At 52.4% G+C, this 25360-nt stretch overlaps 1 protein-coding gene across 3 annotated transcripts in view; it reads left to right on the forward strand.

Moving 5' to 3' along the window:
* Nucleotides 1–25360, forward strand: part of Grip2 (glutamate receptor interacting protein 2) — a 48838-nt gene that overhangs the window by 12627 nt on the left and 10851 nt on the right. For 2 of the 3 annotated variants that reach the window (XM_032906087.1, XM_032906089.1), the window contains exons 2-20: nt 10577–10657; nt 10858–10993; nt 11658–11803; nt 12449–12535; nt 13201–13276; nt 14156–14301; nt 14998–15145; nt 15230–15399; nt 16050–16172; nt 16478–16621; nt 18446–18632; nt 18951–19096; nt 19698–19778; nt 20007–20073; nt 20165–20310; nt 21356–21500; nt 23262–23401; nt 23880–24059; nt 24786–24957. In XM_032906087.1, the coding sequence (XP_032761978.1) occupies nt 10577–10657; nt 10858–10993; nt 11658–11803; nt 12449–12535; nt 13201–13276; nt 14156–14301; nt 14998–15145; nt 15230–15399; nt 16050–16172; nt 16478–16621; nt 18446–18632; nt 18951–19096; nt 19698–19778; nt 20007–20073; nt 20165–20310; nt 21356–21500; nt 23262–23401; nt 23880–24059; nt 24786–24957 (2521 nt within the window). The remainder of the gene's footprint in view (nt 1–10576; nt 10658–10857; nt 10994–11657; nt 11804–12448; nt 12536–13200; nt 13277–14155; nt 14302–14997; nt 15146–15229; nt 15400–16049; nt 16173–16477; nt 16622–18445; nt 18633–18950; nt 19097–19697; nt 19779–20006; nt 20074–20164; nt 20311–21355; nt 21501–23261; nt 23402–23879; nt 24060–24785; nt 24958–25360) is intronic. The other variant, XM_032906088.1, reaches the window with a different exon arrangement.

Here is a 25360-nt window from a genome sequence, read left to right on the forward strand (position 1 = left end):
AGGCTGCCCTTTCTGCCTTGGCTCGGGGGAGTAGAGCTTTCAGTTGTTGGGAGCAGGGGACTACCCATTGGGAGTGAACTTTCCTTGAGGCCAGGGTGGATGAAGGTTTCCGGAGCCCTGGGCTCTGGAACTCAGTAGAGGGGTGGGGCCAAGCTGTCACATTCCTAGGTGGCTGTGGTGGTATCTGGGACTGGAGAGCAGCTATGAGGCCAAGTATAGTGATCCGTCTGTCTGTCTGTCTGTCTGTTTCCCTAACTTCAGCCTGCTGGGCCAGCCTGACCTCCTCCAACAGTGTGGATCACTCTGCTTTCTGTGCCTTTAAAGGTTACCACCTTGCAATGCTCTCAATACCTTCTGCACACCTCTCTACAGCTTCCAGAGTAGGGACCAAGTCCCCCAGATCTCCTTCAAGGAGCACCTCTGTCACACAGTTTGGGTTGGGGATGTTGGAACTTCTTTGCTTCTTTTCTTACACCCAAGCTTGCTGAGCCTTCGCCCCATTCTCTTCCTGGCTTTCAGGCTTCTGCCCCTAGGAGAGCCTGTGTCCTGGTGTTCTCTCGGCCTCTGGGCCTCTACCTCTAGTGAGGCCTGCGTTCTGGTGTTCTCCTGACCTGCCTCAACCCCTTGGTTCCCAGGAGGGAGTGGCTAAGCCTAAAGTCTGGTTACAGCTTCTGAGCCCAGTTCTTAAGGCCTCTTCTGAGCTCTCCGGTTTCTACTCTGATGCTTCCCCGTTCCCCTCTCCACTCTAGCCCCTGAGAATTTCCTCCCTGGGTCATAGGATCACACTGCATCAGCGTTCCTTGACTTCAATCCCGTGGCTCCTTTTTTAAAAAAAGAAGAGTCCTGAACTGGAGCCTCGGGAACAACAGGGTCTAAGTGTGTGCTGTATTCCTCATTCCCTTCCCCGTTTCTCCGTCCTGTTCCATCTGCTTGCTCTCCAAGCTTTGTGTCAGAGAGTCTTTCTACAATAGTTTTCTCATAAGTCTCAGGGCTCAGCATGGATCCCATGTCCATTGCTAAGCCAAGCATGGGGTGGCTCACTAGCCAGGCCTAGTTGGAGGGCCTCTCCTAGAGCAGGGGAAGGGAGCCAACAGGTGGTCACTGCATACAGATCCGCACCGCAGGGGTGGGGTGGGGTGGGGTGGGACTGAGGCCTGTGGAGCAGGCAGCCTGGCTCTCTCTGGCCTGAATGAACTCTACCCGGGTGACTCTCTCCTCAGATCCCTTCCTGAGACTGTCCAGGCTCTCTCCTGGGAGCCTCTAGGGTATGTGGGATGGAAGATAACATATACAGTAGGCCTGACCCAGAGTAAAGTGGCTGAGCACGGTCCCCACTCCTGCATACACACACCGCCCTCAAACCTCTGCCTGAAGGAGGGGTGTGTCCTCTGACTCCTGACCGTAAAGATGTCTTTGTCACCATGAGCTACCAGGATTTAGTGAACACTGGCTCAAGACAACTGAGGCAGAGCGTATGCATGACGAGGGGATCCCTGTTGACACCCTCCTCCCCAGGGACTTTATCGGAGCCATTTCTAGAGGTCACCCACTTGGAGATCAGCCAGTATTCTGGAGCCAGGGAGGGGTGGGCTCCACCCAGGCTCAACCCCTTCCTGCTCCTGGCCTCTGGCCACTCATTATGCTTCTTTGATGTCCATTCTCCTTTTCTACAGCTGGGGATGGAGTTCCAAAGCGAGGGGCTGACAGAGGTGCTACAAAGCCCTGTCCCCTCCACTCCTAAGTGCAGTGAAGTCTTTTCGATAATGTTGAGTGCTGAGGAGCGAATGGGAAAAGTGTGGTAGGGAGTTCCGGAGGTGTTGGGGTGGCCTCCCTGACCGGGGGACATTTCGTCAGGTTACTGCAGGCGATGAGAGAAGGTTTGTGAGTGTCTGGGAAATCTTCCAGATAGAGGGAGGAGTGATGCTAGTCAGGGCTCCAAGGAGTCTTTCCCTACCTAGGCCATTGTTCCTTCATCCTTGCTTGGGCTCTCTTGTGCTCATGGTAGGTGGAGGGACCAGAGCTAGGCATGAAGGATGTGTCCCTCTAGGGTCAGGGACACCTGGTTCCAGGTCGATCTGCAGTGCAGCAGCTATGTCCCCACCACAGAGACCCCTGTGAGACTGACTGCTCCCCCCCTTCTCAGTGAACAGCCACTTGCTTTTGTGGATGCTTGTGGCAGACTGGCCAAGGACAAGCCCAGCAGGGTTGCCCATTCTCAGTCTCTCTATTCACCTTGGCATTGCAATGGTGAGGCTTCCTGTTTGCTGTGTGACCACTCAGCTCATGCCATTGAAAATATGCTGTGGCTGTCTTAGCTACCATCCCATGCCTCTGCCCGTGGGAAGCTGGTTTCCTGGAGGCCTTTTGACCATGGAGACCAAAGCCCACATCCATAGCTCAGCCCTGTGCTGATCCAGCCCTGCAGGGACAGAGGTGTCACTGTGTCCGTCTTTGAATGGAGAGGTCCAGGGATTGAAGTGTTATGTCCAGAGGGAGGGGTCATAGAGGGCTGGACCAGATGCCCTGGGAAGCCAGATGACTTGAACTTGAATGAATCCAGGGCTGAATGTCCTTATTATGGTTCCCTTCACTTCCGTGTACCTCAGTTACTCCATCTATCCCATGATGGTGACGGTGGCACTTCTGACTCAGGCTTATTGTGAAGGCAAGAGTGGTAATGACGTTGAAGTTCTTAGAACCAGGCCAGGTGCAAAGCCCATCCCATTTTTTGCCATGAGGCAATACTTACCCTCTCTGTGCCTCAGTTTCTCCACCCGTGTATCAGCATGTCAAGCTGGCCTTACTCCAAAGTTCATTCTTTCCTCTGCCTACCAACAGTGCGTTCCATAGCCTGTTGGTCAAATCAAGGTTGGACAGAGGTCTGATGCTAAGATGCTACTCTCCAGGAATTGTCACTGAGTCTCCACAGACCATTTGGAAAGTGAGATCCAGAGGGGTGAGAGTGGGGACCTTAATTCAGCTGTCATGGGAACACAGGGGTCCCACTAAGGGGCCTTCCTCTCCGGCTTGCTCAAGTGCCTCCAATGCAGCTAACAGGCCTGGGCTGAGTTTACAGCACCCCTCAGCCCCCACCCCCTGTGTCCTTTTCCTGGCACTCTATTTAGGCGGCACCCTGGCAAAGCAGATTGGCAAGGAACAAACTTCCTTTTCCCTTTGTCAGCTCAGTAGTTCCCTGGGGCTGCAGAGGAAGAGAGATGTAGGGCGGATCAGCAAGATTTGCCTAAGAAAAAAGAAAAAGGACCCCCTCACACCTCCACCCGCCTAGTTGCAACAGCCAGAACCAGGTGTCCAGGCCTGTGCCCTGGCTCCCCATGGGCCCCGGAAGTGACTTTCCCTCTGAAGCAATTTCTACAGCACCGACTGACTGAAGTAGTGCTCATAATTGGCCATTGCTGGAAGGAGACTAGAAAAATGCAGATAAAAATATCCCTGTTTTTTTATGCACGTTTCCAGCTGAAATTGGTGGGAAAGATGTTTTTTGAAAAGCCTTCATCTCTAAGCATGTAATTACCGGGTCTGAGAACATCCCCCACCTCTCAAAAAAAAGAAAAAAAATAGAAGAGGACAGGAGAGAGTGAGCCTGCTTCCTACTGGGGGGACTCTGGGGGGCAAACCACATGGAGGCATCTATAAATAAAGTGGTCCCTTAACTTCTCACTGCTCTCAGTGAGGGAGACACCCCCACTTTACAGTAGAGATTAGAGGCTCAGGGCATGCAGCCAGTTGGCGGGTCCAATCATGGTTTGATTCTGGGTTTGAATGTGCCTCAGTCTCTCCCATTACAAGGTTGTCCTTGAAGGGGTGCACTGATGTCCCCCTTGAAAAGTCATCAGGCAGTGTCCTAGTTAGGGTTTTACTGCTGTGAACCATGACCAAGGCAACTCTTATAAAGACAGCATTTAATTGGGGCTGGCTTACAGGTTCAGAGGTTCAGTCCATTATCATCAAGGTGGGACCATGGCAGCATCCAGGCAGGTATGGTACAGGAGGAGCTAAGAGTTCTATCTAACCATATTCATCAGAAGGCTGCTATCAGAATACTGGCTTCCAGTCAGCTAGGATGTGGTTCTTAAAGCCTACATACACAGTGACACACCTACTCCAACAGGGCCACACCTACCCGAACAGGGCCACATCCTCTAATAGTGCCACTCTCTGGGCTGAGCATATACAAACCATCACAGTCGTATCACCATGAGTAACTCTTGAATATGACTAAATATGGGTAAAGGGGTATTGCATAGAAAAGCCTCTTATCCAGGAGCTCTCCCAGCCAGTATGGCCTCCTGACTTCCAATGGAAGCCTCTGGGCTCCACTTGAAATGCCTTGCCTTGTTCAGGTCTCACGCCTGGCTTTTTTTTTTTTTTTTTTTTTTTTTTTTTTGTTTTTGTTTTTGTTTTTTGTTTTGTTTTGGTTCTATTTTTCGGAGCTGGGGACCGAACCCAGGGCCTTGCGCTTCCTAGGCAAGCGCTCTACCACTGAGCTAAATCCCCAACCCCCACGCCTGGCTTTTTATGTGGATTCTGGGGATCTGAACTCAGGTCCTCAGGATTGTGTGGTAAGCACTTTATCCACTGAGCCATTTCTCTAGTCACTGACTACTGACACCATGCACAGTGCCATTACCTTAGTTTGCAATCTCACCTCATCAAAACCTAGAACTACACAGCTGGCAGCCAGAGCCCAAGGGTGGCAGGATTTGTGTGAAGGAGAAAGTTGGGGCCCCTCCATGTTAAGACTAGAAGATTCACATGACTTAGCTGCCTCATAGATGTTATCATGGCCAAATTCATCAGTGGACAAGATCTGAATATTGGAATGAAGAAAGGGGGGACAGTCACCTTTAAAGACAGGTTGGAACGGGATTCCCTTCTTCAGCAGCTAGCTTGCCCAAGTCTGGCTACTGAAAGCACCCTTTGGGGATGCCCAGTCTGCAAATCACTGTTTCTTCTATTTTATCTTCAAGGTTCAAATACCCACCTTAAAACCATTAGGTGTTGAGAGCTGCGTTCAAGAGAGACCCTGCTCTGGTTTGCACAAGCTTGGTCTTCAGCTTCCTTCAAACACAGGCCCCCACGCTCTTCTCCACAGACACATAAACCTTGAAGCTTACCTCCAGTCTCCCCAGGAGAGCCCAAGAGGGAGGGAGCCTAGGTGACAGGATCTGATTTGCAGAATCAGAATCGTCATTTCAATTTCAGAATCGTCCTAGAGACATCTGCCCACATCGCTGATGGAACCGAGCCTCTCTAATTTTATTAGCTCAAAGCGTCTTGTTGGAGATAATGAAGGACGTACGAGGGAGCAGTAACGGGAGGCATTATACTAAATGGTGTGTTGCCGGCGTTGGCGACAGCGGCTGTGAGCATGGGTCTGGGAAGGAGAGTGAACACAGAGCTGCTGGGGACCCCACTCCAGGAACCCTGAAATGCTGCTCACTTAGCTGCCATTTGGCAATTCACCAGCTTGTTGCTGTTGTTGTTGTTGTTGTTGCTGTTGTTGTTGTTGGCAAGCAGAGGGGGCCTGACCACTTAGCAGAGTTAATGGAGAACCCAGACATGGGTTAGACTAAAGATAATGAAGGTTCCATGGGTCTCGGTTGAACTGTGGCCCTGACCCTAGCCAAGCCTATCTAGGTTCACCCCTGCTCACAGAAGAGTGGTCCTTGGTAGAGGCTGACAGGGCACCCCCATGGAACACTTCACAATTCCTGGAATAATTTCTGGCCATCCCAGGATCTATTAATGCCTGGAAATGGAGACCAGGGGTACTGTGAACCTTCATGCAATACAGAGGCCCCTTCCCCCTTCCCAAATAAATCATTAGAGGTGGGGTTGATACGCTCACTGAGCCCTAACAGCCGTTCAAGCTGTCATGACCCAGGCTGATTTGCCCAGGCAGATCCCTAGGATAGAAAAACCTAGCTGGGATGAGGCATGTGGCCTTTGCCATCTGCAGAGGGACCGGGGCTTCTGTCTGACCCTAGCCCCAAGGCCTGAGGGGGAAGAAGATACCACACAGCTGTAGAATGACAGGCACAATCCACTTAGAAGGGTGGATCTTTCTGCTCTGAATTAGTCTTCCTTAAGAGGCTGATGGAGGCCTGTGTGGTATCGACCAGAGGATGAGGGAGGGGTAGGAGGCTGCAAGTGAACCTGGCACCTGGGGAGGATGCCCCCTCCTTAGACAGCACAGGAAGCCTGTCAGCTTAATGACTCATCTAGGGGCTGAGAACAATGAGGCTTGGAGGAGCCTGGTACAGAGCCTGCCTGGTCAAGAGGTACTTGGGATGGGAGCACAGAGTCTACCTTGAAACTGCCAGTCTGAGTCTCAGTCTCCTTATCTGTCAAGTGTACCTGAATGGAGTTAAAGCAAGAGACCCGCAGGAAGGGAGGGGCAGTAGCTTCTCCACAGATTGGGTGGCCTGGACATCCTTGCAACTTCAGAAGGGGCCATCAGTCCGCAGACAGAGAAAGGCACAGCTCTCCTGGGCCAGTGCAGACCACTGAGCCATTCAACCTTCTGGGCTAAGCAGGTTCTGCTGGACCAGGTGTTGGAAGAGAAATGCTTCCAGGGCCTGCAAATAGCAAAAGCCACAGAGTTTAGATCAGGGTCCTAAACCAGTGTCAGTTTTGTTTGTGTGTGTGTGTTCCAGGGACTGTCGTTTTTCTGTACTGCTTGTCTTGCTGCTGTGGGTCAACCAACCACACAGCAAAAATATCAGGAAAAAAGTCTGTCTGTATAAATATACAAGAGTCTTCTCTTGGTCATCATCTTGCTTTTTGTGCTACTCAGTCTTCTGGGTTGGAAGGTTCTAGCTGTGTAAATGATATACGGTTTTATGAATGTGACTGGAGAATCTGCAGACCCAGGGTCCTTCAGGAGTCCTGGTGTATACTGAGGGACAACTAAGTTACCTCATCTTGCCCAGCACACAACGTCTGTGTTTGTCAGAGCTGCTGTCCTGTGTTGCTTAGGGGAGAGGAATGGGGTTAGGGGGAGCCTGGGCATGTTCAATATAGGAGCAATTGTTTTCCAAACATTTTTTTAAATGGTTAAGTCTGCAGGTGTGGAAGCAGAGGGCCAACTGTATTCTCTTTGTATTTAAAATCTCAGGGGTGGGGTTTGTCTCTTTGTTTTGTTTTGATGGTTGTCTCACCAGATAGGCTGGCCTTGAAGTCACTATGGGTTGAGGATGACCTTAAGCTCCTAACCTCTTTCTGCTCCTGGAGTGCTGGGGTTACAACCTGTGCCACCACACGGTGCTCCAGTAAAAAATCCCTCAGAGACAAATGTCTGTGTCAATGAGACACATCCCAGGAAGAGAACAAGACGGGAAATGAGAGAGGGGTGGTGAGGATCTGGGAAGAGAGCAGCAGGCCCTAGTCCATCTGCTAAGATTCCTGAGAGAGGAAACACTACTTTACAATGCAATGGAAGAGATTTTCCACCCAGTAAAGCGAAGATTCACCAGTTTACACATAGTGGGGTTTATAATATGTAAAGCGTTCACACACACACACACACACACACACACACACACACACACACGCATGCACGCACACACGCGTGCATGCACGTGCGGATGCACTGGCCAGGTCTGGTCACAAAGCCATGGTAAGGGCCTGCCTTACCAGGTATGCATTTAAATCCTGGGACAGGGCCAACAGGCCTGGGTTTCTAAGCTAGATCACAACCCCCCACTCCAGCTGTGTGACCCTGTCTCCCTCTCTGAGCCTCAGCTTCCTTTCTGGATAGTTTTGGTAATGTCTTAGTATGGTTTTACTGCTGTGAACAGACACCATGACCAAGGCAAGTCTTATAAAGGACAACATTTAATTCTACATCTTCCTCTGAAGGCTGCTAGTGGAAGACTGACTTCCAGGCAGCTAGATTAGGGTCTTATAGCCCACACCCACAGTGCCACACCTACTCCAACAGGACCACATCTTCTAATAGTGTGACTCCCTGGGCCAAGCATCTACAAACCATCACATTCCATTCCCGGGCCCCCATGAGTCTATGGGGGCCATACCTAAACATAGCATAATTCAAAATTACTTTTAGTACAACTTCAAAGGCCCCCATAGTCTACAGCAGTCTCAACAATGTTAAAAGTCTAAAGTTCAAAGTCTCTTCTGAGATTCATCCAATCACTTAATTGTAATTCCCAAGGCAAGACAGGAAGCCAGCTGGGCAAACTCACAACTCTGCATCTCCATGTCTGATGGCAAAGCAGTCTGCAGGTCTCCAAATCCTTTTTTATCTTTGTTGACTGCCACAAACTTTTTTCTCCTGGGCTCCACTCCCTGTTAGCAACTTTCCTCAGCAGATAACCCATGGCTCTGGCATCTCGAACATCTTAGAGTCTCTAAGGTAACTTCAATGTTACAGTTTCTTGTTCAAATGTCTGGGATCCATACGTGATCTTCTGGGATCTTCCAAAGGGGCTGGTGTCACTTCTTCAGCTCTGCCCTCTGTAGCACTCTAAGCTCAGGTTGATCCACTCCACTGCTGCAGCTGTGCTTGGTGATCATCCCTGGTACTGGCATAGCCAATGCAATGGGGTCTTCTGTTACAACTGGGCTTCACCAATAACCTCTCATAGGCTCTCTTCACGGTGCTAAGCCTCAAATCCTTTGCATGACTCCTTCAGTCCTGAGACATCAACTGCAATTGAGGTTGTACCCTCACCAATGGCCTTCCATGGCCTCTCACAGTGCCAAGCCTTTATGACTGCCTTCGTGCCTTCAAAACCAGTACCACTTGGGTGATTCTTACGCATCACCAAGTACAGCTGCTTGGTACAAACTTTGCTATCTCTGGAACACAGCTTCTTTGTGTTCTCAGAAAATACTTCCCAGGGTTGGAGAGATGGCTCAGCGGTTAAGAGCATTGACTGTTTTTCCAGAGGTCCTGAGTTCAATTCCCAGCAACCACATGGTGTCTCACAACCATCTGTAATGAGATCCAATGCCCTCTTCTGGTGTGTCTGAAGACAGCGACAGTGTACTTATATACATGAAATAAATAAATCTTTAAAAAAGAAAAAGAAAACACTTACAGAAGATTTCGCCTCAGTGATGCTGGTCTCTTAATCACCACTAATTTCTTAGCTCCAGCTAGCCAGCATCAATTGTCCCTGTAGTCTCCTTCTCCTCTTGACTCTCAAGCCACGTGGCAAAATCTGCCAAGTTCTGCTGCTTGTAGGAGTTGGAACATGGCCCCCTTGTCTGTCCTATTACATTATCACTACCTTTCTGTTTCCCAACTCCTTCACTACCTAAGCTTGGCTGTCCTGGAACTTGCTCCATAGACTGACTTTGAACTCAGACATCTGCATGCCTTTCTTCTAAGAACTGGGATTAAAGATGTGGTCCACCAAGCCTGGATTTAAGTTTTTCTTCACCTCGAATTTGCTCTGTTCTAGGCTGGCCTTGAACTCAGAGATCTGCTTGTCTTTGCCTCCTGGGATTAAAGGTACTACTATGCCTGGACCTGAACTTAGCTGTGTGGGTCACCACTTCCTTAATTCAATTTAATATCCTTGAACACAGGATTCGGCTCCATTTCACTTCCTGGTGTCCCTTTAATACTCGAACTTTATACTTTGTATTCTTTCTTTCTCAGCTTGCTACATTTGTTTCAAATGCTCTTCATCAGACTTAAACCAGAGGACAAAGTCTCTGCTGGGCTTTATTTGAGACTTCCTTCGTCCATGCAATTAATATAAATCTCTTTACCTTAGTTTTAGGCAGTTTCTTCAGACAGTGGCAAACAGCAGCCATGTTCTTTACCAAAACATCGCAAAAACACTCTCTCGGCCACATATTAAAGTTCTTCTCCACTGAAACCTCTCGGGCCAGCAGGCCTACACAGTTCAAATGACCTTCAGCAACACTGCCTTCCATATTCCTACTAGATTGGCCCATGCTCAGGCCCATCAACAAGACCCCAGTTCCTGGTATCAACTTCTGTCTTAGTTAGGGTTTTACTGTTGCGAACAGACACCATAACCAAGGCAAGTCTTAAAAAGAATTGCATTTAATTGGGGCTGGCTTACAGGTTCAGAGGTTCAGTCCAGTGTCACCAAGGCGGAAATGTGGAAGCACCCAGGCAGGCATGGTGCAGACAGAGCTGAGAGTTCTTCATCTGAAGGCTGCTAGTGGAAGACTGACTTCCAGGCAGCTACGATGAGGGTCTTAAGCCCACACCCACCGTGACACACCTACTCGAACAAGGCCAGACCTCCACATAATGCCACTCTCTGGGCCAAGCATATAAAAACCAACGCAGGTAATAACACACATGATAACAATATGGACCATGACATGGGCATGTCAGATGCTCGACCTTAGATCGGCTGAGAAGCTCCCTTACATGGGGATAACCTTATCTAAGCTTTCTTCAGCCTGAAGAGAGCCTGGGATACCGTTGCAGGATACCAAATATAACTGTTGCACAGTATGAGGTAGAAGAGCTCCCCCAGTGGAACGAAGATGAAAGTGGGACCTGGGCCAGTTTCTGATTCCAATTTCTACCTTTCTCCCACAGACGATGGGCCTTACTCAAAAGGGGGAAAGGATGCAGCAGGGGCTGATGGGGCCCTGGTGTGCCGCCGCCAGAGCATTCCAGGTATGGTGGATTGTACCTTGCCTTCAGCTCTGCTCTGAGGGTTCCAGTGACTCATGAAGTATAGGCACTGCCATTGACTGGCCCTTTGCCCTCCGTGCGGTCACTGCTGGTGGAGGGGCCGACCTCCCTGCCCTAACCTCCCTGGTCTTGGCCCCAGAGTGGACACTTACTTATCTGCTCATCCTCCTGTCTGCCCACAGAGGAGTTCCGGGGCATCACCATGGTGGAGCTGATCAAGCGTGAGGGCAGCACTCTGGGCCTGACTATCTCAGGAGGGACTGACAAGGACGGGAAGCCCAGAGTCTCCAACCTGAGACCCGGGGGCCTTGCAGCCAGGTAAAAGGTGTGGGTAGTAGATGGGCATTGGAAGGGGACAGATGAGTGAGGGAGCTTGATGTCTCCTACAGGGAGGCCTCTAACAACTGCTGATTCAAGGCCCATACCCTTTCCTTTTCTTGCCCTGTGGCCATAGCACCCTACCCAGGAAGGCCATGTACCCTTCCAGGTCATTCCCTCTGCCCCCAGGGCACCTTCCTGGCAGACTCCTATTCAGCCCTCTACATGCAACACAGAAGCCACTGCTTCCAGGGAGCCCTCCAGGGCTTCCAACTAAGGTAGTGCTCTGTACATGCTGACCTAGATGGTCCCCCTAGACGACAAGGGCTGGAAGTTAGCCTAAATGCCCAGATGAACTGATCAGAAGAGTTTCAGAGGACTATGGGAAGAAAACAAGAGTAGAGCAATGGGCAGGCCACCATTGGGCTTGTGCAGGATGGTCACCATGATGCTATCACCAGGCCAGCATAGTGGGACAGGCTGAGGAGTTCTGGATGTCATATTCAGCCTTGGTTAGACAGGTGCTATCTCACCCCTTGCTGTGTGGCCTTGGACAAGGGAAGGACCGCTCTGAGTCTCTGAGGGTCCTGGGGGAGGGTGGTGTGAATGTTGGTACCCAGAGGCTAGCATTGACCCAACTTGTGCTCTGGCTCTCTTGCTGTAGGAGTGATCTACTGAATGTGGGCGACTATATCCGCTCAGTGAATGGGATCCGTCTGACCCGGCTCCGACATGACGAGATCATCACATTGCTGAAGAATGTGGGCGAGCGCGTGGTGCTGGAGGTGGAGTATGAGCTGCCCCCGCCCGGTGGGTGCCCTTGGACGGGGAACTCTGTCCACTGCCTCAGGCATTGGGGGACACAGATGCCTCCCTGCCCGGGCCTGGGGTGGGGTTGGGGATCACCTAGACAGGGTGGGTGATGTCTGGAGGCTGGCCACACACGGTAGAGCATGCTAGACACGGTATGCTGTCAACAGGTGGTGGTGGGACCCTGTTAGTAACCTGTCATCTTGCATAGATAGAAAGGAGTCTGGGGACACAGATTGAATAATTTGTGTCCTGATCCATTGCTCCTGACCCCACTGCCCTGCACTGAGCATAGCGGCCCAGGATTTCTCTCAGCTCTGAATTTTCAAAGTTGGTCTAAAAGACTTAATTGGGTAACTGGAAGCAAGTCTGGTCTAGCCTCGAGTCTCTCCATATCCCGTGCTCCGCTATGGCCCTCAGGAGCTTATCAGGCCCTCTCCCCGGTCTGCGGTGGCCTAGGTTGGGTAGAGATGAGGACCTTCCAGTGCCCTGCCTCCTCTGCCTATATATAAAGTAGAGAGAGGTCAGCCAGTCGCTGTGACTGTGGCTGGTCGCTTGGTTCTCCTGGAGTGAGCCTTGGGCATGGCTACCAGCAGCACAGAGATGTGGCAGAGAGACTCAAGGGAGGCCTCGGTTTCTCTGCAGCTCCCGAAAACAACCCGAGGATCATTTCCAAGACGGTGGACGTCTCCCTCTACAAGGAAGGCAACAGTTTTGGCTTTGTCCTCAGAGGTCAGTGTGCCAGTGTGACAACCCTCCTTGGAGTTGAGGTCACCGAGGATCCGTGCGTGTCCTGCGTCTCATGGGTGAATGTGGCCTACATTTCGATTAGGGCTTTCTCGGTTTATTCATTTAACCCGGTCTCTCCATGTGCTCATGCGGCGTGTGTGTGTGTGTGTGTGTGTGTGTGTGTGTGTGTGTGTGTGTGTGTGTGTGTGTGGGGGGTCAGAGAACAATGTGTAGTTCTTTCCTTTCACTATGTGGGTTCTGTGTAACAAACTCAGGCCATGAGCATGGCTGAGCAGCAAGGATCGTTGCCTGCTGAACCTTATCTCACCAGCCCTTGCTTAGCCCTTTAAAGAACACAGGACCATTTAGTCGGATAGCAAATGGACAGTTGTGAGAAACCACGAGGCAGGCATGGCTGACGAGAGAACACAGCAGAGAGGATGGAAAGCTGTGGCAGAGGCATGACCTAGTAACTTGGGGGAAAAAGAAAGAGAAGATGAGATCTCAGGAGGAGAGGCCCCCTATGTGACCAAGAGGGGATTTGCATTGTGATTCCTGTCCCTCATCACACCTGTGGGGAGGGAGGCTGGCTGGGCTGGTGTCAAGGCCCTTGCTTGCCAGGAGAACTGTGGGTAAGTGACTCCTGCTTCCTGTTGACTTCTGTCCAGGAGGTGCCCATGAGGACCTGCACAAATCCCGCCCGTTGGTCCTGACTTACGTGCGGCCTGGTGGCCCAGCAGACAGGTGAGTCTGCCTGAGACAGAAGCATTTACATCCCTTGGACCCTTGACGTGTGGAAGCCGTGTGGACGCTGCATGGTTATCTGAGGCTCTGGATCTTCACATCACTTCCCAGATGGGAGATGGGGGCCAGGAGGGGACAACGTGCCCAGAGTCACTCAGAATTGATGGAAGTGGCTAGGACAGACCCCAGTGTGACTCTTCCCAGCATCATCTTGGCTCATCCTAGGGTGAAGCGCTCTGGGCTCTGTGACTGGCCATCTCTGGCTGGGACCGTCTGTGGAAACCTCTCATGTCCCAACACTGCCTGACTCAGCCCAGCTGGGATGGGAGGACAGGGTGTGGGAAAGAAATATGTCCAGGCCCTGCTGCTGTCTCCTGACCCCTCACCCATGTTCTCTGATCAGGAGACTCCTGACCATTTTAAGAGAAGCCTGGATCAGGCTTGTTGTAGATCTAAATTTGGTCTTGATCTGGGGCCCGGCATGAGTCACTATTCATAGAACCTCCTGGAATAGCTTTGGCACCTGTCAGGGTCGAAATTCCAGGGCAGGGGTTGACCCCAAACTGGAGCACTGCTGAGTTCTTTCCCAAGCTCATTTGTCACTAGGCCAGAGTCACTATTGGAAAATTGGGGTGGGGACAATGGGAAAAGATTCTACAAAGAGCAGACCGCCCCTTCTCTGATGCCGTGTGTCCCCAGTCAGGCAGACATCCTATCTGGGCTGTGGTATGAGTGGCCTTGAAGAACACACCCAGCTCTGATGTGCTGTGTGTAGAGGGCATCAGAGCTGGCCTGATACATTTTACTTATACTCTATCTGTTCACCCCTGACTCATTCTGTGTGTCCCATTCCCGATTGGGCTTTCATCTCCCCTACAGGGAGGGTTCCTTAAAGGTGGGCGACAGGCTGCTCAGCATAGATGGGATCCCACTGCACGGGGCCAGCCATGCTACTGCAATAGCCACCCTGCAGCAGTGCAGCCATGAGGCCCTCTTCCAGGTGGAGTACGACGTGGCCACCCCAGGTACGTCCAGGTCTGAGGGTAAGGGCTGGGACGAGGTCCCAGATCCTCAGTACTATAAAGTCTGTGTGAGCTTAGGCCAGTACTTTAGCCTCTCTGGGCCTCTTGACAGTATCAGACATCTCCAGATTTCACTGGGGATCTGGCAGGGACAATACAGGTGAAGTGTCTGCTCGTGGAGGGGGAATGTCAATTAGCATACTCCTGTGTGTGTCACACACACACACACACACACACACACACACACACACACACACACACTCAAGCAGCCAGGGGCATAAGCTCTAAATTGATCATGAAGTGAAGGAGGGAGCGCCTTTGGGGAAGCTCTAGGCAGGATGAACTGTGAGTGCAAAGGCCCTGGGGCAGGAGACTTGGGCCGAGAATGAGGGGGCCAGCCTGGCTGCAGCAGATGACTGAATGGGATGGGGCCAGGACAAAAGGGTGAAGGTAGAAGCCAGGGGCTAAGGAAGTGACTCACTGCCTCAGGGAGAGCTGATGTGAGACCAGGATGCTTGGGAGTAGGGGGTGTTTCTGAAGTACCATGGAGGCCTGGCCTGATTTGCTGGTGGCTGCATGTACCTCTTCCCCTCCATGCCATAGCAGTAAGGGATAAAGGACAGCAGAGTTAGGCCAGGCAGGACAGCAAGCACCTTTATTTTCCACAAATCTTTATATTTTCCCTCCCCATCATTCCAGACACAGTGGCCAATGCTTCAGGCCCTTTGGTGGTAGAAATAGCCAAGACCCCAGGATCTGCCCTGGGGATCTCTCTCACCACTGGCTCCCACCGGAACAAACCAGCTATCACTATCGACCGCATCAAGCCGGCTAGCGTGGTGGACAGGTGAGGTGAAGCAGGGCTATGCAGGGCAGAGGCGACCTAGGGCCCTGTCCTCTGGACCAGCCTCTCTGTGCCCCTGTCCCACAGGAGTGGTGCCCTGCATGCTGGAGACCACATCCTGGCCATCGATGGCACCAGCACAGAACACTGCTCTCTGGTCGAGGCCACGAAGCTCTTGGCCAGTGTGACCGAGAAAGTTCGACTGGAGATCTTGCCTGCGCCCCAGAGTCGGCGGCCTCTGAAGCCCCCAGAGGCAGGTAGGCACCTCGGCAGTGCTCAAGACCCAGACTTGGGATGGAACAGGGAGGTATTCTGAGGTACCAGAGTTCCAGGACGAAGCCTTGAGCAGGCAGGAGGACTGTCTGCCACACTTGGCAGGGAAACTAAGGCTGTAGAGGCTGTGGGAAGGGCTGTGAGAGACGGATGCTGGGGTTTGTTCATTTGGTCTCTGCTAAGGGCCTGGCCCTGCTGGAAGCTTAGGGATTCTTTCTGAGCCTCCCTACAACCTGAGGAGGCAGCCACTCTCCAGGGCCCATTTAACAGAACCAACAATAGAGCCCAAAGCCAGGAATGGGGACAGCCAATCACTGGGGCACCATGTGGTTCCATGCTGCCACAGGGGCCTTGTGGGCACCACCTGCCTGTTGTGCCTCTGAAGTCTTTACAGAGGGGCTTTTGTGGGTGGCACTCAGTGGGGACCTCTGGAGTCCAGGGCCAGTTCCCTGAGGGGACTAGCCTCCCTGGCTGTCAACGCAGCTGGAGCCTGGTCCCAGTGCTTGCTTGGCACATGGGGGGGTAGCAGTGCACACGAGCATGGTGTCCTGTGTCTTGCTGGCCTGGGGATCACCACTGGCTTGTGGGGACAGCCCCAGACACCCAGGTTGCTTTCCTCTTCCCATTGCCACAGTGAGAATACAGAGGAGTGAGAAACTGCACCACTGGGACCCCTGTGTTCCCTCTTGCCATAGCCCAAGGCCAAGCCACTGCAGGGCACCCACCTGGGCACCTGGAGGCCAGGACCAGAGCCGATGTAATGTATCTGCTGCTGTAGCAGTTCTGCCGTCCTAATATCCCTTCCTGGTGGGTGGTATCGGTACATGGGGTGGAAATCAACACAGGAGCAAGGGGGATGCCCTGCGTCACTCAGCCTGTCCCTAGAGGTCTGTGGAAATCTTGGTCAGTGAGGCTCACAGGGACACACAATAAGGGATGTAGGTGAAGGAGAGAAGGCATGGCTGTCTGTGTCCATGCGAGTGTGTGGTTCTCCTCCCTGACCCCTGGGTAAGTGACTAAGGCCATGCTCGGGCTCACAGGGCTGTGCTCTTGTCTCCCCAGCCGTGTCCTCGACTCCCTTCTCCTCGCCAACTATGAACCCTGCCTTTCCCTGTGCCAATGCCAGCACCCTGCCCAGAGGACCCATGAGCCCCAGAACAACAGCGGGGAGGAGAAGGCAGCGAAGGAAAGAACACAGGAGCTCTTGTAAGCAGAGGCCATCTCCATGGGGCACCCGGGAGGCTGAGGATGGGGCTGGGGGTGAGACTTGGGTAGTGGGAGATGGGGGTTAAAGGAACAAGCCTGACCACCTAGATGTGGTGTGGGTGCACACTGGGGAGTCCCAGCTGTTAGAAAGGAGCCTCTGAAGCCAGTGTATTCAGTGTCTGATGCCTGTCACCAAGGACCACATAAGATCATTTCTGTGATGTGTCCAGGGAAACCCACAGGGACAGAAATAGGTTGAGGATAGATTGCCTGGGGCAAAATGCAGGTTCTGGGGCAATGGGTGAGGAGACAGCTATTCCTTTGTTCTTTTTTTGGTTTTGAGACAAAGTCTCGTTATGTGGCTCAGTCTGGCCTAGAATTCAGTCTTTCTGGCCTCAGCCTCCCAGCTAGGTTGCTATGGGAGAGGAAGGCAGTGCTTTAAGCCATCAAATTATACACTACACAGGTGACCACTACTGTATGGGAACTTCGTATCCAATAAGGCTGTTCCCGAGAGCTGGAGGGATGCCGCAGTGGTTAAGAGCATTTGCTGCCCTTGCAAAGGATCCAAGTTCAGTTCCCAGCGCCCATGAGAGGCAGATCACAACCACCTGTAACTCCATTTCCAGGGGGAGCTGATATCCTCTTCTGGCCTCTGCAGATACCTGCACTCACATACACACAGCCCCACACAGACCTATACGCATGCACACAATTAAAAACAATAAAATAAATCTTAAAAATGAAGCTATTACCAAAGCGACTGTAGAGTAGACTACAGAGCCCAGACCACAACACCACACAGTCCAGTCTTACTCTCCGGTTACCCACATTCAACCACAATGTGAAGATATTAAGTGGACAAATCTGGAAATAGACCATATGCTTTAAATTACAGTGTTCTGAGTAGTGTGGGAAAGGCTTACATCTGCCCCACTTGGTCCATTCCATGTGAGCAGCGTGCTTGCCCAGTGTATCTATCATGTACACGCTACTCGACTGTTAGTCATTCTCCAAGAACTCTCTTGGGCAGACTGGCTGGTGTCTGCTGCCCAGGTGACCCAGAGTTTACTGAAAAATGTCTGGAGCAAGAGTCGTAAGCAAGGCTGGAGATGTAGCTTGGACAGTAGATTGCTTTTCTAGAATATATGAAGTCCTGAGTTTTACCCTCAGCACCGAATAAATGAGCAAAGTAGTACCTGCCTATAATCCAGCATCCAACGACCCTGTAATGGGGAGGTAGGAAGGTCAGAACTTCAAGGTCATGCTCAACGGCACACAAAGATCAAGGCCAGTCTGGGCTATAGGAGACCCAGTTTCAAAACTGAACAAAAGGTGCTACCATAGTGATTCTGGTGATTCTATGAGAACATACTGATGTAGTAATTATATTTCACCATCAAGCTACAGTTAATATCTCTCCTCCCAAGGGGTGTTTGTAGGTGAAACCTCATCATGGGGCTGTCTGACTAGGGAGTCTGTAGACTTCAGTACTATCTGCCGTTTCAGGCATTTCTTGGGGTCTGGGAATACGTGCCCTATGGATAAGGGGGTGTTCTGTAATATAATAAGTAACACAGGCACCCAGAACCTCTAGTCTTACAAAATAACAGTTCCTAATGCTATCTCTCTTAGCCACTGCTTGTGCAGGGTAGACACCATAATGGCCATGTACAGACAAAGAAACTCAGGCTCATCCTAGGTGGTCCGGGGAGCCCTGCTCCCCTGCCCCTCTGACTCCCAGACCTCGTGAGGACTCTCAGTGGGCTGCCCTGGAAAGCTTCACCAGGGTTCATCTGAGCATGAAACCCTCCTGTCTCACAGTGTCACTGGCCTCCAGCACGGTAGGGCCCGGTGGGCAGATCGTTCACACGGAGACGACGGAGGTTGTGCTCTGTGGAGACCCCCTCAGTGGCTTCGGCCTCCAGCTGCAGGGAGGCATCTTTGCCACCGAGACCCTGTCCTCCCCACCCTTGGTGCGATTTATTGAACCTGACAGCCCTGCTGAGAGGTGAGCCTACTGCCAATTTGGGGAGCTCTAGTCCAGTGGGGAAACTGAGTCACAACTACAGCTTCACAAATCTACCTTACTTAGCATATTGGCCCCATCATCAGCCCCACAGTCACACAGTATGTAAACCCTGTCTGCCTGTACTCAGAGGACTCTGGGTCATGTAAGTTTCTCCAGAGAGAAACTGAGGCCCATCCAGGTCAAACCCTTAGCTGGGGGCAGGGCTGAGTTCAGAGACCAGGAGCTGAGAGTGGGCCTCCACCTTGCCCCTACCTGAGGTTCACCAGCTTCTTCTCTCCACCGGACTTTGGGGGTTAGGTGTGGTCTGCTGCAGGTGGGGGACCGCGTCCTAGCCATAAATGGCATTGCTACTGAGGATGGGACCATGGAGGAAGCCAACCAGCTGTTGCGGGATGCTGCACTGGCCCGCAAAGTTGTTTTGGAGATCGAGTTTGATGTGGCGGGTGAGTAGACCACTCAGCTACACTCACTCTGGGACCCTGCCCCGCCCCTTGCACTCCCTGAGACCATGCACAGTGCATGCCTAAGCCCTGCACAGGACGAAGGAGTGCACCAGGGAGTCAGGAGTCGGGAGGACTTAACGTGGATTGCATGCAGCAGGGACTCCAGGCAGCTGAAGAGTCAGGCTCTGATCCTGGGAGTTCCATACGAGAATATCTGGATAGGAAACGGCCTCCCTCTGCCTCTGTTTCCCCATCTGTCAATTAGTAGAAAACAGAGTAGAGACAAGTATGTGAAAATGCCTGGATCCAAGTAGGTCAAGTTTTGCTACAGGCCCCGCACTGGCCAGCGGTCTCCAGCTCTGGCCTCCACCCTGTCTCTATTCTGAAGACAGCACTCAGCTGTCTGGAGCCAAATTCATCAGCCTTCCGGGCCTCAGCCCTCTTCCTCCTCCATAAGGTGGAAGCAGTGGGGTGGGGTGGCTTGGAACATTACTCTCTGAGATTGCCTCCCTCCCAACCCAAGAGAAGCCACAGCGGGTGTTAGGTGCTGATCTCTGAGCTCTTCTGGAGTCTTGAGTCACCCACGGCTGTTGGTTCACAGAGTCTGTCATCCCAAGCAGTGGGACCTTCCACGTGAAGTTACCCAAAAGGCGTGGTGTGGAGCTGGGCATCACCATTAGCTGTAAGTCCCCATGGTGCTCTATCTGCTGTATCTCATTACATCTCTCCACATGGGGTGCAGACCCATTTATAGAAGGAAAATGGACACCCAGAGAGGTGAGCTGATTTGCTCACCCCTCCCCCATGCCAGGAAGAAATGGCACCAAGAACCAGTAGTGTCCTCTCCCAACCCCACCTTAAGCAGAACCCTTGAAAACCAAATTCACAGCCTGTCTCCTCTGCCCTGCAGCGGCCAGCAGAAAGCGAGGGGAACCCCTGATCATCTCTGACATCAAGAAAGGCAGCATGGCGCACAGGTGGGGTGCCACACGGGCAAGGGGTATGGCCGTGAGGGTAGGGCAGTGCTCCTCTGCACCGGGCTCCTCCATCCCCACCCCACTCATGCAGGACTGGCACCCTCGAGCCGGGCGACAAGCTGCTGGCCATTGACAATATTCGCCTGGACCACTGCCCCATGGAGTATGCTGTGCAGATCCTGCGCCAGTGTGAGGACCTGGTGAAGCTGAAGATCCGGAAGGACGAGGACAACTCAGGTGGGTGCCCAAAAGACCACGCCCAGCGGCCAGCTGCTCGGAAGGCTGGAGGACGTGTGCAGGAATCCCCGCTTCCCACATCCCCCTGCTTCAGGGTCCTCGGGAACCACTACAGGGCTCCCCAGAGTGTGAGAAGTTGGCAGGATATCGGATATCTGAGCGGCTGGTTGGTACCGCTCTTGCAGGCTGCAGGGCTGGGCCTGGCACAACAGAGGCAGACTGAACTGGTGAGCTGGGAAGCAGGGAAGAGAGAGTCAGAAGTGGGTAGTAAGAGGTGTAGTAGTAAATGGAGTGTGGACCCCATGTCAGAGCGAGTCTGTGGCCCTCACTCTGGAGGAGAACCCACTGGAGGCCAGCTTCCTTCTCATTCCTCTCCCCCCTCCCACTTGCCTCCTGTCCTCCTTTCTCTCCTGCTTTTTAAAACATTTCTTTAAATGTATTTTGTTGTTATGTGTATGGGGGTTTCGTCTGCGTGTATGTCAGTGTGCCATGTGCATGTCAGGTGTCCAGGGAGACCCGAAGTGGAGTTACAGATGGTTGTAAGCAGACATGTGAATACGGGGAACTGAACCTTGGTCCTCTGGGAGAGCTGCAAGTGCTCCTTACCCCTGAGCCATCTCTCCAGCCCCTCCTTTCATATCTTCCTCCTCTCCCTCTTTCTCCTCTTTTTGCCTTCACTCTTCCTTTCTTCCTCCTTCCCTTCCTCCTCCTCCGTCCTCCCTCCCTCCCTCCCTCCTCTCTCACTTCCTCCCTTTGTTGTAAACCCTGAGTTGCTGTGGGTGGCATGAGAAATCTGTTTTCAAATCTTGGTTCCATGTTCCTGTAACTTGTATGGGTTTGTTTTTTTGTGTTTGTTTTGTTTCCCCTTCCCTTCATGGCATCCGGGCGTTGGGCTGGGAGCCCGGGGTCCCTAGGTTGAACCCCGGAAGGCCTGAGCAGGTGTGTTTGAGAATTTGATGAGGTCATTGGTGTTTGAAGAGTGATGAGACTGGGAGGGCTAGGCTCCAGCCCACCCCTTCCCCTCAGGCTGCCTGTCCACTTGCAGATGAGCAGGAGAGCTCGGGCGCAGTCAGCTACACAGTGGAACTGAAGCGCTATGGCGGACCCCTGGGTATCACCATCTCCGGTACAGAGGAACCTTTTGACCCCATCATCATCTCTGGCCTCACCAAGCGGGGTCTGGCCGAAAGGTAAATCAGAACTCAGTGGGGACACAGGGAAGGCCTGGGGACCCCCAAGGAGCAGAAGGTGGACCTTGGGACCACCCAATCTAGATTTTTTTTTTTTTTACTTCTGTCCCAGCATTGAACAACTCAAGAACAATTACTTTCTCTCTGAATACCTACTCCCTATCCTTAACATGAATTTTGGTCCAGCCCAGCAGCCAGGGCACAGAAAATGAGGGCAGAGGGGAGCCACAGCTAAAGGGTCCAGCCAGGGCAGGACAGCTCACCTTCAGCTGCCTCCCAGAGTGCCTGCCTTTAACATTTTCCACTGTGAGGATTCTATGTGTCTGGACATAGGAGTAGTGCCCCATTGCTTGAGCCCCATGAGAGGCTTATTCTGGGACCCTGAGGCTGCTGGGCTGACACCTACTCTGTCTCTGGGGCTGTCCCAGGGAAGGAGCCCCGAGAAGAAGCATCCTGCCTGCCCCTGGGTTGGGTGGACAGAGGGGAAGTGGGCCCCAGGCATGTGAGTCCCAGCTTCTATCTCAGCAGTGCAAGGAGTGAGTCAGGGGTACCAGAAAGAGTGAGTTCCCCTGCCCCACCAGACAAAGCGGTGGCCTGAAGAATGAACTTCACAGGGCCTGAGCACTCAGCACATCTACCGCGCCAGGGTCCAGACTCAGGCTGGGCTGCTCCTGGAGCACCCTCTGCTGGACTCTAGAGAGAATGCAGGGGCCTGGTGGCCCATGCCGACTCCAAAGGGTGGGTGGTTCTTCACAGCCTTCCTGGCAGGGCAACACAGCCCAGAATAAATGCAGTGCGATCAGACTCATACTCCAAGCCGGCTTTCTAGTAGCCACATTCAAAAAGTTAAGTGAGAATAAATGAACCTTAAATATATATGCCTTATAACGTGTAAGCAATATGCATGTTTTAAAGTTAGCATGCAAAGTAACAGGTTTCATCATAACATTTTCCTATGTACATGCCACTGTTACACTTGGTTCCTACTCCTCTCCCCACTCCACGGCCATCCCTGTCCCTCTGCCCCCCTTTCCTTCCTGTAAGACCCCACTCCTGCAGGTCTCAAGTATCCATTCATTACCCTCTATTTCTGTTTCCCTTAAAGCTTATCTTTATCTTATCATCTTTGTAAGCCCTCCCCGTATATAATTTTAAATCTAGCTCCCACATAGGAGAGGAAATGATTTGTCTGAGCCTGGCTTATTTTGTTCAACTTATTTCCGTCTACTTCCCTACACATTTCTCTCTTCTTTTCGGGTATATGGTTGTGGTTGGCCTGACACCCGCTAGGTAGACCAGGCTGAGCCTGAACTCACAGAGATCTGCCTGCCTCTGCTGCCCAAGGGCTGGCATTCAAGGTGCGTGCCACCATGCTAGGCATCTATTTGCAGTTTTTTGAGAGGCCTCAACAGTGTATCTTAGAGAGCTCCAGCCCAGCCTGTGCTACATAGCAAGACCTGTCTCAGAACAGACGAGGAGGAAGAGTGACTCTGAATTGAATCAGCAGAGGTATAAAGTGTAGAGTCCAGGGAATTGTACCATGGAAGCTCTGAGGCTGGCTTGGATCTCTCACCCCTCTTTCCCTCTCCTCCCTTGTTCCCTCTCTTCCCACCTCTCCCAGGCAGGACCTTAGGATCCCCCTTCGAGCTGGGGCCAGCCAGGCCTGTGCCTTGAGGCCTCTGCGGGGTATTTAAAGGCAAGGCTGACACCTTCTGAGGCCCTGAGCATCTGGGTCTCATTTGTGTTCTGTCCGCCCCTCAGGACTGGAGCCATCCATGTTGGGGACCGCATACTGGCCATCAACAGCGTGAGCCTCAAGGGCCGGCCCCTGAGTGAGGCCATCCACCTTCTGCAGGTGGCAGGGGAGACTGTCACACTGAAGATCAAGAAGCAGCTGGACCGTGAGCCTGGCCCCTTCCTGGGGTCTTCCTGGCCTACAGAGGAAGGGCAGTCCTGGGTCAGAGAGGGGGTAGGGTCCTGGACCAGCTGATGAGGAGGCTTAGAGAGAGGAGAGCTGAGCCTTGGTGGCACAGTGCAGTATTGGGTACATTCTGAGCCCAAACCATGTTCCTCAATGGTTCCTGTCTCTCCAGGTTCCTGCATGTTCCTGTGTTCTGTTTCTGTGTCCTATGTGTGCTACAGTTTACCTGAGTCTTGGGGATCTTGTTTTAATCTGGGTTTCATTGCTGTTTATCATATGACCTATTGTTGAGCCTCACAAGCCTCAGTTTTCCCATCTGTGGGATTTTACTTACATGCTCCACCCACATGACAGCAGCCAGATTGTCAAGAGCCTGGGATTCACAGAAATGGGGGAAATTGAGGCTCACAGAAAATCTATGTCTCTGAGGTCACAGGTGATACCCCTTCTCTTCCCAGGTCCCCTTCTCCCCCGCCAGTCAGGCAGCCTCAGTGAGGCCAGTGATGTGGATGAGGACCCCCCTGAGGCCCTCAAGGGAGGCTTGCTGACAACCCACTTCTCACCTGCTGTACCCAGCGTGGACAGTGCTGTGGAGTCCTGGGGCAGCTGTGCCACAGAGGGCGGCTTTGGGGGCTCAGGTAACGAGAACCTTGGACAAGCATTTGTGAGGGTGATGCTGCTGCCTCCTCTTCCCGGGACCTCCTTTCCCTGTTAGCTTTTTCCTTCTGAGAAGGTTCCTGAGGGCATCCTGACTAACTCCATCCTTCAGTCATCTCCTCAGAGGGACCTTCAGTCCTATCTTTCCTCTTGTGCTTCTGCTTTCTCTCTCCTTATCCCCATGCCTACCACACAATGGGTCTTAATTCATGTTTGCTGCACCCAGACAAAGGCAGACACCAACCTCCTTGCCCATGTGGCTAAGACCCACTGGTGCTGCCCACTGGCTTGTGGTTGGGGTTCAGGGAATTAGCTCAGAAGCCTCCATGGGTCCTTGGTGGATCCCCATTCCGGTTCGCAGTTAGAGACTTTGGCTCTCCTTGTGTGTCCTTATCCCAAACTCAGGCTGCATCACAGTTGTCATCCTGGGGCTCCTGAGGTAGATCTGTGTGGGTCCAATCAGAAACTCCCTTTCAAAGAGGCCCTTTAGCAGGCCTGCCTGTGGAACTGACCGTGGTCCTGGAACCTCACTGTCGACTGATGGATGTCCCTAGTGCTTGCTAAAGTAACAGGGACTCCTGTGTCTCTCAGTGGTCACTTTGACCTAAGAAAAGCACAGATATGCCCACTGGCATCCAATTGCTGGGAATCAGGGAGGGAAAGACAAGGACAGAGAGAAGGCCCATGTCCCTCTCTCCACCCGCCAGGCTCCTACACTCCGCAGGTGGCAGTCCGGAGTGTGACTCCTCAGGAGTGGCGTTCCAGCAGACTGAAGAGTAGCCCCCCACCCCTTGAGCCCCGGAGGACGAGCTACACACCGGGCCCCACTGACGAAAGCTTCCCAGAGGAGGAAGAGGGGGACTGGGAGCCACCAATGAGGTCTGTGGTGGGAACACTTGTGGGACTGGTGGGGGTGGGAAGGGTACCCAGAAGGTAGCAACACCAGGACTGGGGAGTTAGGTGGACAGGAGGGGAATCCTGAGGAATGGATCTGGAAAGGATGTACTGTGGAAAGATAGCAGCCGATGTGTTCTAGTTGGGCAGCAACTGGCTTGTTCCTCCTGGGTCTGTGAATAGCTGTCTCCAGAAATACACCACCAGACTCAGAATTTGAACCCAGACCCCTCCTCAGGTCAGGTTCACCACCACCAGCCCAGGGTTCTGCATGTTGCATGCATATAACTAGGCTCATACAGCAGCCAGCTCCCCCAGAGTGGGACCCAACAAGAAACACCTGCACTTCCTCTGCCCTGGACTGACCTCTTTACTCTGTGCTGCACTG

The sequence above is a fragment of the Rattus rattus genome, chromosome 6, assembly GCF_011064425.1.
Source record: "Rattus rattus isolate New Zealand chromosome 6, Rrattus_CSIRO_v1, whole genome shotgun sequence".
NCBI classification, from domain to species: domain Eukaryota; kingdom Metazoa; phylum Chordata; class Mammalia; order Rodentia; family Muridae; genus Rattus; species Rattus rattus.